Genomic DNA, 14616 nt, shown 5'->3' with positions numbered 1-14616 from the left:
CAAGAAATTGTAAATATTTTATTTAACATGAAAATTGTATGGGAAATAATCTATTTAAACATGAGAAATTTGAAAACTCTCCTTTGATTGACAATAAATTTAAATGCTCATGGGTTTTATAACAAAAATTTCGAAGATAAAAATAAGGATCGAAAATATTTCTCTAATTTCAGGTCAGCGTACTCATTCTAAATCTCCATTTTCGTTCCAACATTTTAAATAATTTTTACTCGAAGATGGTTTTGTTTTTTTTTTTGTTTTTTTTTTGAAATATTGTCAAAGGTCGTTAATAATAATATTGTAACCTAATTTATATAAGTTTCACATATAAACAAAAACTTAAAAGTTTTTAACCTAAACAAAAGGGATTCACAACAATTTAAGAAAGAATAAATCTCAGGCGTTATTGGTAGCGCTAAGATTTTGGCGCGGCGGATTCTGTGTTACATTCGACTCTCCAACATCCTTCGTGGTCGCCGCCAACTTGGAATTTCCATTGATCTATCAACCAGAAGCTTCCGCTTCTTTGCGTGGTTCCTAAGGAACCGAGTCAACTCAAGTCCACTCCAATCTAACGTTTCTGCAACTGTTTTTTCTTCCTACGGTGGCCGGAAGTTAGGGTTTCCATTGTAGCTCAAAGCTGATCCGCTCCCAACCCAAATACTCTTTTCTGGGTATGCCAATGTTCACCAGGTAATTCATCTTCTTGACCTAATTGTTAACCCCTTTTCGTTCCTTCCTTAATTGCTGGCGGCGGCAGCGATTTATGGGTTGTTTTGGTATCGCTTGAATGTTTTGTCTTTATAGTAAATAATGGTTTGTTTCCAAAATTTTAGGTTTTTTTTTTTTTTTTAAACTTCTAGTTATCAGCTTGTAATCAGAGCATTAAGACGACTTTTCTATCGTATTCGTGATTCTTAAGAGAAGGACTTCAACGGTTATATTGTAGGGTTTTCTTTTTCTGTTTTTGTTGATTAGCTAACAAAAAATTGTTTGCCATATTTTTCCAAGTTTGTTTTTTAATCATGTATTGTAAACTCATGTAAAAGCACTGCTTTTCTTTTTAGTTTTGCTCTTGTTGTTGGTTACTGAATGAGAAGTCTTGTGCAATTCCGTTTCCGCAAGTAGGAATAGTATTAATGTATAGTTTTATTTAGCATCTAAGTTCCAAATGAATGTTCGATATGTCGATTTTTTTTAGAGACAAATGATTTCATTTAGGAAAAAAAATGGAAAGAATACAAAGACATACACAAAAAAAAAACCAAGTCCACCTAAAAAAACCTGCCAGCGAAAGAGTTTTCTCCCAAGTAAGATATTGTCTAGAAAATATAATTAGAAAAATTCTTCAAAATTGAAGCCGATTTCTATTATTTTCTTTCTTTCTTTCTTTCCTTTGTGTGTATGTGTGTGGAGGGCGGTGAGGGGTCGTTTCCCACTTTATTTCTCGATGGATGTTGAGAAGAGTTAAGTTCTAGTTAGAAGAAAGAGAGAAGAGATGGATGGAGTGGAAAGTTCTGTGCCTCAGTAGCAAGTGATGAGGTGCTCGCTAAATGCTTTAGTCCATTAATCAGTTTCCCCACTGTTACTTTTCTGCAGATAGTTTTTCCAATTGTTGAGGAAATAGAATGGTCATTCGTTCCACGGTTACTGCTGGGTTTGTTTGAAGCCATTCAATGAGTTGAGAGCGTAGCATGGCAAGACAGCTGCCCCAGAATCATCTCACGAATCGCATTCCAGGAACTACACCTAGCCTTTGTGTGCAGGAGGAGCATCTGATCTCTGCACGCAAATGGTATTTCTGCAAACAGGAAATTGAAAATCATTCTCCATCCAGGAAGGATGGAGTTGATTTCAAGAAAGAGTGTCAACTGCGGAAGTCATATTGCTCATTTCTTCAAGAGCTTGGCATGAAGCTGAAAGTGTAAGTCTTCGATAATTTCAGTGCGCATGACAGTTTATGCCTTTACTTAAGGCATATTTTGTTTCTTGTTCAAAAGAAAAAAAAAAATCCTCAACATGTTTTTGCTGAGCGTTTCTTGAGAAATTTGTTAAATTGTCTTTCCTTGTAGTTACTATTTGGTCTATGTGGATCTGCTATCCTCATTCTTCACTCACCAAGTCTTTTGACACACACAAGTTTTGTTTCTCAGTCCATTATTGTTGCTAGTCAATGCTTTCATAGTTCCATGGGGCACTTTGATTAAGTTTTGTTCCTGAGTTGGAAACCTAGCTGGAAATATGGATATGCTTGTGTTTGAATTTGAACTGGAGTTTGTCTGTTGAGCTTAGGAGAAAACCTCATGGTATTTGGGTTGATATTGCTAAAATATGATTTGAATTTTTATGTATTTAGTGTATTTTCCAAGTTTTCCATCTCTCTCCATTATGTGGTTATTAGTTTTGTGGGACGGGGTTTCCTCAACCCTCTGCCCTTATACTGTCTTTTTTGGCCATTTATTGATGAATATACATCTTTGTTTCTTATTTATTTATTTGTTTTTAAAAAGAATAATGGTAAACAAGTAAAAATATGGTTAAAAATGAGTATTATACTATGACGCTTATTTCGAATAGTGTAATACAGTTCATGGCAGGCATGGTGTGGTCTAGTGAACAAAGGATTCCGTAGTATTCATCATGACCTTGTTGATTTTGTTGAAAAATAGAGAATATAAGGAATGAGTCATAAACCCATATGTGACGCTTGGTGAGTAGGTTGGCACAGGAGCACCATGCATTTGCTGATACTGAATACTGAAAGTTTTGTTAACACATTTCTATGATCTGTTCTCACGATCTTGTGTTATCAAGGTTCTATGTGCCTGGTTTCAAGATCGCCATTTTATATTTCTGTTGTATGCATTGTGCTTCTTGCTTATATGCACTATGAAGTTTTTCCTTCCCTCCCATCATTCTCCAGATTCTCCACCACCATCACTGTCCGACTCTCATGCTTTCACAATTACCACAAGAAAATTTCTTCAGTTCTGTTCATTTTTTAAATCGATTCAAGGTTGAATTACATTTTTGGTCCCTATGAATTGGAGAAAGTTAGAATTTAGTTTCTATGGTTTTCAAAGTTAGAATGTAGTCCCAATGGATTGAAGGGTTTATCAAGCCATTTGGACTATTTTTGAGATTTATTGAACCAAGAAATCCTAACTTCTAAAACCGAAGGGGCTGAATTCTTAATTTCTCCCAACCATCACGACCAGATTTGTAATTTAACTTGGATTCAACTATTTCTTCTGCTATTTTCTTTTAGGTGAGAAATCTTTCTTATAATGGATAATTCCCCATAAAACTTTTTAGATCTTCACTTGCCGGCCTCTAGAGGAATGGACCTGGTATTTTGTTTTTTAATAGTCGTTGTGTAGATATTGATGATTGTATTTGTATGTAATATTTTATTTTATCTTTTGACAATAATCAAGACTCTTTCTAAATTTTTACGTGGATATGCTGATTAGTGATTTGTATACCTTTCAGGCCTCAAGTAACAATTGCAAGTGCAATGATGGTATGCCACCGGTTCTATATGCGTCAGTCCCATGCGAAAAATGACTGGCAGGTAAATTGATTGTTTAAGATTTGTTTCCTGAAGTCCAATCCTATAGTAGGCCCATTGCTATTGAAAGGTCAATGCAACGGTCTAAAGTTTGGTTAAAAGAGAAAATCCAAAAGCATCATAAAGAACAACTTGATAATAGTTACAAACTTACAAGTTGATAAATGATAGCTGTTTCACAAACAGCCTTCCAACTAGAATCGATCGTAACTGAAGTTTGTTTTTCCACCAAGAAGTAGCCATATAGTGTTTGATGATCTCAAATCTTTCCTCCTACTGTGCTTGCTTTCTTTAAAAATTATATCAGTTCATTTTTGTTCAAAGACCCCAAAAAGACTGTAGCTTTGCCCACGATAATTTAGTCATCCCAACTTAATGCCACTAACCCCAAGAAAACACTGTTTTTGCTGCCAAGTTGAAGACCCATGTGAAACTGAATTCTTGAAATACTGATGCCCAAAATTTTCTCCTATAAGAATAATGGGAGAACAGATGATTGTGGTTCTCTTATATTTTTAAACTTAAACTGCAAAATCTTGGGTTCATAATTAGATAAGGATTTCTTCTTTGGAGTTCTATAGTCGAGTTCAAAATGTATTAACCATATTAATATATTGCCTTTTGTGGGAGATTTGACTTTCCACTCAGCATACATAAAACTTTTGGGTTGAGAAGGACTGCTTATGAATTGCCTTGAACTGAGAACTAACCCAAAGCCTGCATCAAATGCTTCAGAAGACACCTGCTTTTATTTATTTATCATCGTTATTTTTGAAATGTCGATGATGCTAAGAAAACAAACAACCAACGGTTGATCAGTCACCCAAATGGCCAAAGATAGTTTTGTAGCGTATAATTTTATTTTTTCCTAGAAAAAAAATGAAACATTATGTGCATGAAATATATAAATTAGAGTGAATAAAGAAGACTAGATACTTTTACTAACAATATTTATGGAAGATTTTGCGTTTCAAAGTATAAAATGATGTAACCCAAAGTGCTCTCTGACAACTTGTATATGAGCTATACTATTCATTCCCATTTTCTCTGACTGATTTATGTTTGAGACATTCTTGTAAATATGAGTTATAGTAGAAATCAGGAGACATCCGACTCCGGAAGTGGAAATATTTAATATGCTAGGCTATAGCCTAAAGCATATGATGGAATCTTGTTATGTATTCCTAAAATTTCATTATTATACTGAAGATGTGGGATACTATGTCCTCGCATCTTCATTTTTTGGTGTTTATTTTGGATTAGGCTTACCTTTGTCTCTGAGGATTGGGTAATATGTCTTTTTGATCTTTGAGGTTTGAAAAATTATTTTAAATGGTCTCTGAGCTTGCTTGGCTGTTAGTTGACTAGTGGGAAGATGGTGTAACATTTTTGAAGTGGTTTGACAATTTTGAAGAATTTTATATTAATTTTGGTTTAGGTGATACTTTTATTTTATTTTATTTTATTTTGCTCTTCCCCACTTCTTTTCTCTCTTCTCCATTTCTCCTCTCCCTTCTCTTTCTTTTTCTCCCTTTGCTGGTTATTTCTTAGGGAATTTCTTCTCACCTCAGTTCCAGTGTTTAACACAGCTAGTAGTTTAGGCGCCTCCATTCTTTGATTCTAATTCATTACAACTTGGGGTGATTGAAAGTCTATGGCTTCCATCAATTGCCACAAATTTTGATTCTGACGCATGCTAGAGACTTGGAGCTTATTCCATCTGAGAGATAGATTTTGAAATTACAATATCACCCATAATTAGTTCAAGAATGGAAGGGCCTTGGCTCGGGGATTCCAGAAAATCACAGTCATCTATTTGAGGCTCCTACTGCTCCATTTTTCAAAAGGAGAAGGGTTTTCAGCAGTAGGGATAGGCGGTGCTGCGACAATAGTAATGGTGGCGGTGCTTATACTGTTGGTGCTGGTAAGAGAGGAAGACAATGTAAAATTTCCATACGAACTATGGGTGTTCGGTTATAAAACAGGTTTGATGGTGGTGAATCGATAATCAACAGAAGAGTTTGGGGATTCGAGCAAGTGTTATTTTGCAGATATCACATATGAGTTCTTTTTAAGGCAAGTGAGGAACGATGAGAATAGAGGAGCGACAACAGCGATAGAGGGGATGAAGAGGTGGATAAAGTGATGATTTGATGGAAGGGGAGATAGAGGAAGATATGAGTAGAGAGGGAGTGGATGGGAGGGAGTTGGAGAATGAAAGGTAGTGGAACTTTGAATTGGAGATGAAGTATTGCCAAAAGAGAAAAATTTGGAGATGGAGTTGAAATTTCATAGGTGTAAGATTCCTATTCGGAGAAGAGGAGAAGAAAAGGAAGAGTAGAAATGGAGAACATGAGAGAGAAGGAGAAACTTTCAAATCATGTTGAAAAGGCCATTTCAAAGAAAGAGGCACACACTATAATCTTTGGAAAGATATTTCTCTCAGCTTCCTTCCTTTTCCCATTTTGTTTTCTGTGTTGTGGCTAATGGTAAGGAAACGTTTTTCTAGGAGGATCATTGGGTAGACCCCTCTCAACAGCGTTTCCAATTTTCTATCAGTTATCCTCTGTGAAAAATTGTTTTGTGTTGAATGTTTTGGTTTGGTCAGGAATTCAGTTTCTTTTTTGTCATTGTCCAATAGGAAGTCGATGGAGGTGGCCTTTCTTCTTTCCTTGATTGAGGGTTTTGGTTTTAGATTGGGGAGAAGGGATGTTCGTGTTTAGATCCCTAATCTGACGGAGGCTTCGCTTGTAAGTCTTTCTTTTGGATTTTAGTCGATCCTTCTCCCATTGTCGGGTCGGTCTTTGATATGCTATGGAGGATTAAGATTCCAAAGGAAGTTATCTTTGCTTGGCCAATTGAATACGATGGATTAGGTTTTGAGAAAGTTGCCTTCGTTAATGAGGCCTTTTTGTTGTATTCTTTGTCAGAAAGCGGAGGAAAACTTGGATCCTTCTTTGGGAGTGTCAGTATGCGAGATCTATTTGGAACCTTTTCTTGCAGGAGTTCGATTTTTCGCTTGCTTGTCAGAGGGATGTTTGGTTGATGATCGGGGAGTTCCTCCTCCACCTTTCAAAAAGAAAGGACACTTTCTTTTGTTTGCAAGGGGGTGTGCCTTATTGTGGGATTTGTGGGGTGAGAGAAACAATAGAGTGTTTAGGGGTATAGAGAGGGACCCTAGTGAGGTTTGGTCTTTGATGATGTTTCATGTTTCTCTTTGGGCTTTGATTTCAAAGGTTTTTTTGTAATTACACTCTAGGCACTATCTTACCTTGTAGGAAACCCTTTTTTTAGTAGGGTTGTTGTGGGTTTTTTTTTTTTTTTTGGGTATGTCCTTGTATTCTTCCATTTTTTCTCAATGGAAGCAATTGTTTTTATCTTAAAAAAGATCAGGTAGAAAAGGCCACCTGACCGGTGCATTTTTCTGGTAGTCAACTAATGGTCACACAAGCTGAGGGACCAAAAGCATATTTTGCCAATTTTTATTTTTTCATATGTATGGTAGATGGATGGTCTATAAGTTCTTTTAGATAAAGGAAACTTATGAAAGGAAACATCTCTAGCTCCTGGAGTTAAAATTTAAATAAATGGAAGGCATCTCCAATTTGGTGGAGTGTACTCTCTTTTCTCTCTCATTTTCGTTTTGACTTTGAGTTCCTTGGATTTTATTTGCTGTAGTGTGGAAAGTTCTTCTTTCTTGACTAGTTGAGTACATATTCACTAGGTTTGATTAAGTTGGAAGAAAAAAAAATCTCTCTTTTATATCAGAAATGTAATGGGAGCAAGGTCTTATCTAATTCACCCAAAAAAATTAAAAGTTAAAAAAAGGAAAAACTCAATCTTTCTAGTCTGGGTGGTTTGCAGATTTCTACCATCTCCATGGAGAAGTTAACAAGAGTTGTTGGATTTTTTTTTGGGAGATGTCGGGAGATTTCTAGAGGAACTAGGTAAAGGGGATGGTGGAAGGGATAATTTCGGTTTGAATGTTTACTTAAGGACTTTTTTGGTAACTTTTCATATACCACCTCTGGAAAGTTGGGTTCTGTTTAAAAGAAATAAATGTATGAGAATAAGATCATATACTTCCTCTCGACTTCTCTCCACTCCGAAGAATCTTTTAGGAGTGTTTGAGGTATTGAGTTAGTTATTATATAGTCAGTGGTCTCTATAGTTTGTGGGTTATAAGTTATAATAGTCTCTGTGTGGAATGTAGACTATTTTAGTCTGGGTTATAATAGTCTATGTTTGAGATGCAAACTATTTTGGTCTAGGTACGAAATAGTAAACACTATAACAAAGAGGGAAAGAGAGGATGAGTAGGAAATAGTAAACACTCTAACAAAGAGGGATTTGAAATAGTAATATTGTAGTTAATTGTAGGTTATAATAGGTAGAAACACCAACTATTATTATTGGAGCCCAAACATGGAGTGCTATAATAGCCCGGTCCACCAACTTCAAGTTGGTGACCCAAACACACCCTTAATTTTACCACTCCATATGTCCCTAAGAATAGCAAAGGAGCCATTGATTGAAAGAACGATTGCCTTTTCCTTTCATAGGTTTCCTCAGGCGTCGAATATTTGAGTCTTCTAGGGGCTGCACCCTCTGTGTGTGTGTGTGTTTGTGTATATTGAAAACGAAAGAAATACATAATTTTTATGCAAAAGATTAAATCATCATCATCATCATTCGAAAATCATCATCATCTTCATTTTTTAATATAATAACCCATGTCAATTTGTTGCAGACAATTGGAACAGCAGGTATCTTTCTTGCCTGTAAGATAGAAGAGACACCACGGTTTCTGAATGATGTCGTCGTTGTGGCTTATGAGTTGATATTCAAATGGGATCCTTCTGCCTCTAAAAGAATTAGACAAAAAGTACGTAAGTCTGCTTATTATCTTCTTTAACATTTATGTTTAAGTGATTGATCATTCTGCATATATGAAGGAAATAATTGGATGGCTGACACAACATTATGCTTGTAGGAAATTTTCATCAAACAAAAGGAATTAATCTTGATTGCGGAGCGGCTTCTATTGTCAACGTTTGCATTTGATGTTGACATTCAACTTCCCTACAAGCCACTTGTTGCTGCTCTAAAAAGATTGGGAATGGCTGCTGATCTTGGGAAGGTGGCCTGGAATTTTGTAAATGATTGGTAAAGGGCTTCATCTTGCTCATCAAGTTTCTGTTTACTTGGTTATAGTTTGATGTAATATTTCAGACAATCTTTAAGAGATTAACGCGACCATGTGGAACTTGTAGGCTATGTACAACACTGTGCTTGGAATACAAACCCCATTATATTGCTGCAGGTTCGATATTTCTTGCTTCCAAATTTCAGAAGGTGAAATTGCCTTCGGATAAAGGAAAGGTTTGGTGGATGGAGTTTGATGTTTCGCCAAAACAGTTACAAGGTTGTTAAAATGAATCTTCTTACTTGTGTTTGTTCCCTATTGACAAATTTTGGCTTCAAACGAGCATGATATAAATGAGATAGCAAAGTAATTACTCAGTGTGAAAGGGTTGGTAATGAGTTGTGATACTGTGCCTCAATTTTCTTTCTCATAGTATAATTGTGAATGTGCGTGACATTTTTTTCACTAAAGAAGGAAAGGGAGTGAAAGTTATCCGTGCCATTTTCCCCATGAAATTGCATTTGGTCTGTCACTGTGCAGTCACTTTCAATCCTATACATTTTCCTCTTACCCCTCTATTTCACTGTTGCTTATTGAGATCATTTATCATTTTCTTTGGAATTCCTTTCAGAGGTTATACAGCGAATGTTGAAGTTATTTGAGAAAGATAGAAAACAAAGCCTGCCACCTTCAAAAGAGAAGACTCATCAGCCAGAAGCTTTAGATGGACAGACAAGGGTTGATAGTTCCCAATCATGTATATCCAGTGTGACGGTTTCTGATCAGCTTGATAGTCATGAAGCCATGACGGTGGCCAGTGAGTGCAATAAGTCTGTGATGCCCAGTTGTTGCCACGACCAGCAAAATGTAAATTACTGCATCAGTCCTGTGGAAGTTTTACCCTGCCAAACAAGCGATACGGGGAGTTCTAGTAGTGCCGTTGACAATGGTGATACTGGGGTTTGTCAGAATACTGAGGAAAATTTTCCTGATCAGATCACACAGTCAACAACTGTTTCCATTTCTGTTTCCAAGGACAAGATAAATTTATGTCAAATCAGAGAGGCAATAAAGAGAAGACGACTCTGTAGAGCTACTAGTACAAAGGAAGTACAGCCCGTGAGTCCAGATATTGACAGCGAAGCATGGATAGAAAAAGAGCTGGAACATGGAATAGAGCTAGAATATGAATCCTCATTGAAAAAGAAAAGAAAGGCATCTTGAAGTTGGGAATGCAATTCTACTTACAGATACAGTATCGTCAATATTTTTTTTGTCGGAGCTTTTGATTAATTCCAGAAATTCTTCAAACTGTAAGTATTGAGAGGGCATTTTCAGCTTATTATTCATTCTTTTGATAGTCCCCCCCCCAACAATTCTCTTATGTAGTCTAATAACGTACCACTACATTGAAGGGGGTTTAGTAGAATAATATATTCAGTCCAGATTTCATGTCCAGCCCAGAGAAGGAGGTAGTTAAAGCCTGAGGAAAATCTCTAGTCTTTAATAAGTAAGCTTAATGAGTTTGTATTGTTTGTGCCTCCTAAAATAATCTTCTTTTCCCTTTTCACTTTCAGAAATCCTTCTTTTAAGTGGTGGCGTAGTGGGGGGACTCATTGGGGTAATTACATTTAACTCTTAACTTTTTTCCCACAACCTTTCACTCTTTTCAAGCAAAAGCAAGCCACTTAGAAGTGCAGCAGGCTTGCGTATGATTGTGAAACTCTTTTATACTTGATTGCTTTACTTTTTGTTCCTGGTGAGCTTGAATCAGGCTGTGCTCATAGATAGTAATTGAATTATGTTGGATCAAAAAATGGCACCGCCATTGTTATGACAGAAGATAAAGTCATATTAGCTTTTAGACGAGTCTAAGCAAGTGAATGTAAAAGCATTGAGACATAAAGCTTTATTGTGCATCCATTAGAGGTTGTCAATCATCATGTATATGAACATCCATGCTCTTGCATAAACCTGATAGATAGCAAGGAGATGAGGAATCCAATTGTATGAGGCAAAGCTTTTAGCTTGGGGGGTTATGTTTGTGGTTATGGAAAGGCATCCCCAGGCAGGGTGTGGATTTCATCCCCCTTTCTTGAGAAAGCATTTACTTTCTTCTTTTCTTTTTCTTTTTTTTTTCTCTCTTTTGTTCAAATGGTTTGTCTCTCCCCAACACTCCTTTAAATCTTGTTTGCTTTAATCCTCCTTTTAGAAACCATGGAGAAACGTCTTTTGACTCGAATAGTTTGTATAATGAACTTTGAAGTGGTCAAATAATTGGACTAATAAGATTTTGTTGCAGGGCTTATATGTCAAAACTAAATTAATGGCATCATATTCTTTGAGTAGGTATGAGCATTGTGAAAATCACAGTTACATTGAAGGACCATAGAGAAAAAAGTAAAGCCAAGATTGTTGATAGTGAAGGATTACTAGCACACTCAAGTTTAGAGCAAGCCAGTGAGTTTGAACCATCTCAAAGATATTATACATATATATATATATGCTTTTTTTCCCCTTCTAATAATTACTCATCTGCTTGCTTGGTTTCGATTTAGAAGAGAAAGTAGTGGAACAAGAAAAGCTGAATTTGCTTGATTTATATGAAAAATGTGGATTACACTCTGAAATCACTTCATTCATAGAACAGAAAAAGGAATGAGGCCCCTACTAATTTTTTTTCTCAGGTAAACAGTAGAATAACCATAAACTATTTGTAAATTCAGCAAAGCATACTTGATTTGTTATATTTTATTTATTTATTTATTATTATTATTTTTAGGGAAAGGGGTTAATGTAAGTTTGGTTTATTTTTGACCCCTAAGTTGAAAGCTATGACTTTGTACTTTATAAAGGTACACCTTTTACTGAATGACGTGATGGACCCATGTGCTATAAAGTTCTCAATCATAGCTAATGACTTTTTTTTGGGAGATTTGTTCATTAACTTCAATTCTTATCTTGATCAAATGATCTGTGCATGTATGTTCTTGTTTCATGTCTCGTGTTGCGTTTGTGGTCTACTCCGGAAACACGGCCCTCTTCTGTTAGGTTCGAGGGACAATAAAGGATCGTAAATCAAGTTTTCTAATTGGAAGCTATAGAAAGTGTGTCCAAACATCTCAAATTTGTTTGAGTTGTTAAGTTGCATAGTGAAGGATTGATCGTTCTTAAGATTTGTGTTTCTTGTAATGAAAGGATGTTATGGGCCAGTGCACGAGTGGAGAGACCTTTTGGAAATGATAGTGTTGAATAAAGGAGTTAAAGAGAAAGAGGAACTTTGCCTTTATATATAAAAGAAAGGGAAAAAGAAAGAAAGAAAGAAATGTGGTCAAAGATATAAAGAAATTTGAGGCCATATTGTCATGTTGCCTTAAACAGGATTTAAAAAAAAAAGGTTTTATATAAAAATAAAACCCTTTTTCTTTTAGGTACTTCAGTTATTTTTAACTTTAAAGCTTTAATGTTATCAAATTGAATTCTAAACTTGAATGGTATCCATAAAAATCTTATCTATAAATCATCAAAAGAGGAACATAATTTTTTTTTTTTTTTTTAAGTCTTGCAAGTAACAAAAAGAAAAAGAAGGAAAGGAGAAAACCTAGAAATCCCAAATGGTTTTGCAAGAAATAATAATCTATGCTATATATAATGAAACATCTCTACTTCTCCATTTTATCCTTACAATTTTATTAGATTTCTATTTTTGCTTCTCTAATGGCCAATGGGATGTGACTGTTTTAAGTGATCTGGCATTTGTAAGTGTTTTTTTAGTCTAACAGATGCGATTGGTACTAATATGGTGCAACTATCTGGGAGAAGCTGGTTACAAGTCCATTGGTGCATTCATACAGGGGTTTGATTCATATATAAAACGAAGAAGAAATTCTCAATATTTTTCAGTTTTCAAAATGTCAAATGATAACTATTTTTCTTTTATACTCCCAAGCAGGATGAAAATTATAAGTTTTTTGTTCTTCATAAAGGAATCATGGAGATGAAGCTATGAGAATTTGAAAACTTATTTTGGAAGATGAAAAAGTATTATTATTTACCCTTATACTTGATTATGTATAGTATACTATTGTGTTCAAATGTTCAGCGTTGGAACAATTTTAGTTTACAGTTATTACAAATAATGTTTAAAAAGAAAGAAGTTTCATTATTATTCTTATTTTTATAAATGAGTGTACGGAAGAGAATCTTTGCTTATCTATTTCGCTCTTAAAGTTCTCATAAAACTATCAATCTCAGATGCATCGCATGTGTTATAGATTAGTAATAATAAAAAATGATTCAAAATGCAATACCAAAGATCTAAATCTAAATATAGGTTAAAAATATATGTTTGGTCCTTAAACCTTTATGAAAGAAAGAATTTAGTGTTAACTTTAGTTTGTAAAAATTTAGGTTATATATTCACATATTTGTAACGATTTAGTCTCTGCATTTTCAATTTTGTCACAATTTATTGCTTACTATAAAAAATCATATTGAAATTTGGGTCATTTTATATTATGTAAAGATCTAATCCTTGTAGTTTATATTTTATAAAAAAATACAAATATACGTATGTAACAATTTAATCCTTTGACATTATGAGAAATAGTACATGTCAATTAAAGTTGAGTTATTCTCACTTTTGCAATTAAGGGTTATACTTATTTACTAAATTTACCGAATAACTAATAAAGGGTGTCAAATTTTATTATCAATCTAATTTTAGATTTACCATTATGAAATTAAGATTAAAATTTATTCAAGTAAGTATATAAGAATAAAAATGAGAGATTTTTTTCAAATTTTATATTGAAGTGGTAATATTGAGTGGTGTAGAGCTTATGTTAACCTAGTTTAAAAGCTTGATAATTTCTTTTAAAAAAATGTGGTTAAACAGGTGGTCTTTTTAGCCTTAGCAATAGAATAATTTTTAAAAAAAAAAAAATTACAAATATTCCATTTTTTTTAAAAAAAAGTTCATTATTATAACATACTTTACTGCACTTATCTTTATGTTAACTCCAAAGTGGTAGATTATAATAATTAAAGAAAATAGGCCAAAACATAATTTGGAATTTTTTCGATGAATATTATTTTTAACAAACTACTTTTTGTTAATTAATTATCTCCGTAGATTGAGACTCAAAACATAAAATTGAGATTCGAATATTGTCACACTTGTTTTAGATTTTTAATTTTCCTCTAATCTTCTAATGTAGTTTTACTCTAAAGTTAGTTTTGAAATATTTGTAAAATTTTAAGAGTAATATTTTAACTTTACAAAGAATAAAGGTACGCTTTATGATCTAGAAAAAACAATCATAAATTATACAATTACTCTAAAATTACTTCCTATTGAATGTAGGAGAGAGAAATAAAGAATTATAATTTCACTACGAATCCGACCAACTGGATTCAACGTGGCGGCCGCGTTGGATACTTTGCCACGAGAAGACGTTGTCTTTTGTTAATAATTTAAATTTCAATCTTTTTTACATATATATTTTAGGTCCCAAAGAGAGGCATTATAAAAGGAGGTTTCCCTCAAGAAGGGAGATTGTAAGTATTAAGTATAAACTTAGTTAATCTTTTCAACAATGGATTTCTCTACAAATCTTCATCAACAACTTCTTCAACTCGAAAACCAATTGCTCGTTGGCTCCGGAAGCAGCCATGCTTGGACTCCCGACCTCTCGTTGTAAGTACTCGACATGTCATATTTTTATTTATCAAGTTCAACAACAAAAGATTAGATAACGAAAATTCTCAACTAGTTGAATTATGTTCAAGTTAACAACATCTCGTATATCGTCGATCATTCTCGAGATTTGATAATTTGATTTATTATTATTGTAGGTCACCAAGTTGTGAGTTTGAGCCAATTTTTCATTTTCAAGAA

The 14616-nt window shown here is 34.3% G+C and overlaps 1 protein-coding gene across 1 annotated transcript; it reads left to right on the top strand.

The window, feature by feature from the left end:
- The first annotated feature begins 338 nt into the window (after positions 1-338).
- On the top strand, positions 339-10059 carry LOC120076530 (cyclin-T1-3-like). Its single transcript, XM_039030386.1, has 7 exons — positions 339-693; positions 1600-1924; positions 3493-3574; positions 8322-8456; positions 8565-8737; positions 8845-8996; positions 9349-10059. The coding sequence occupies exons 2-7, from the start codon at positions 1695-1697 to the stop codon at positions 9939-9941; spliced, it is 1365 nt and encodes a 454-aa protein (XP_038886314.1). The 5' UTR covers positions 339-693; positions 1600-1694; the 3' UTR covers positions 9942-10059.
- The last annotated feature ends 4557 nt before the right edge of the window (positions 10060-14616 follow it).

Source organism: Benincasa hispida, chromosome 4 (assembly GCF_009727055.1).
Source record: "Benincasa hispida cultivar B227 chromosome 4, ASM972705v1, whole genome shotgun sequence".
Taxonomy (NCBI): domain Eukaryota; kingdom Viridiplantae; phylum Streptophyta; class Magnoliopsida; order Cucurbitales; family Cucurbitaceae; genus Benincasa; species Benincasa hispida.
This window is presented reverse-complemented; position numbering and strand designations above follow the sequence as displayed.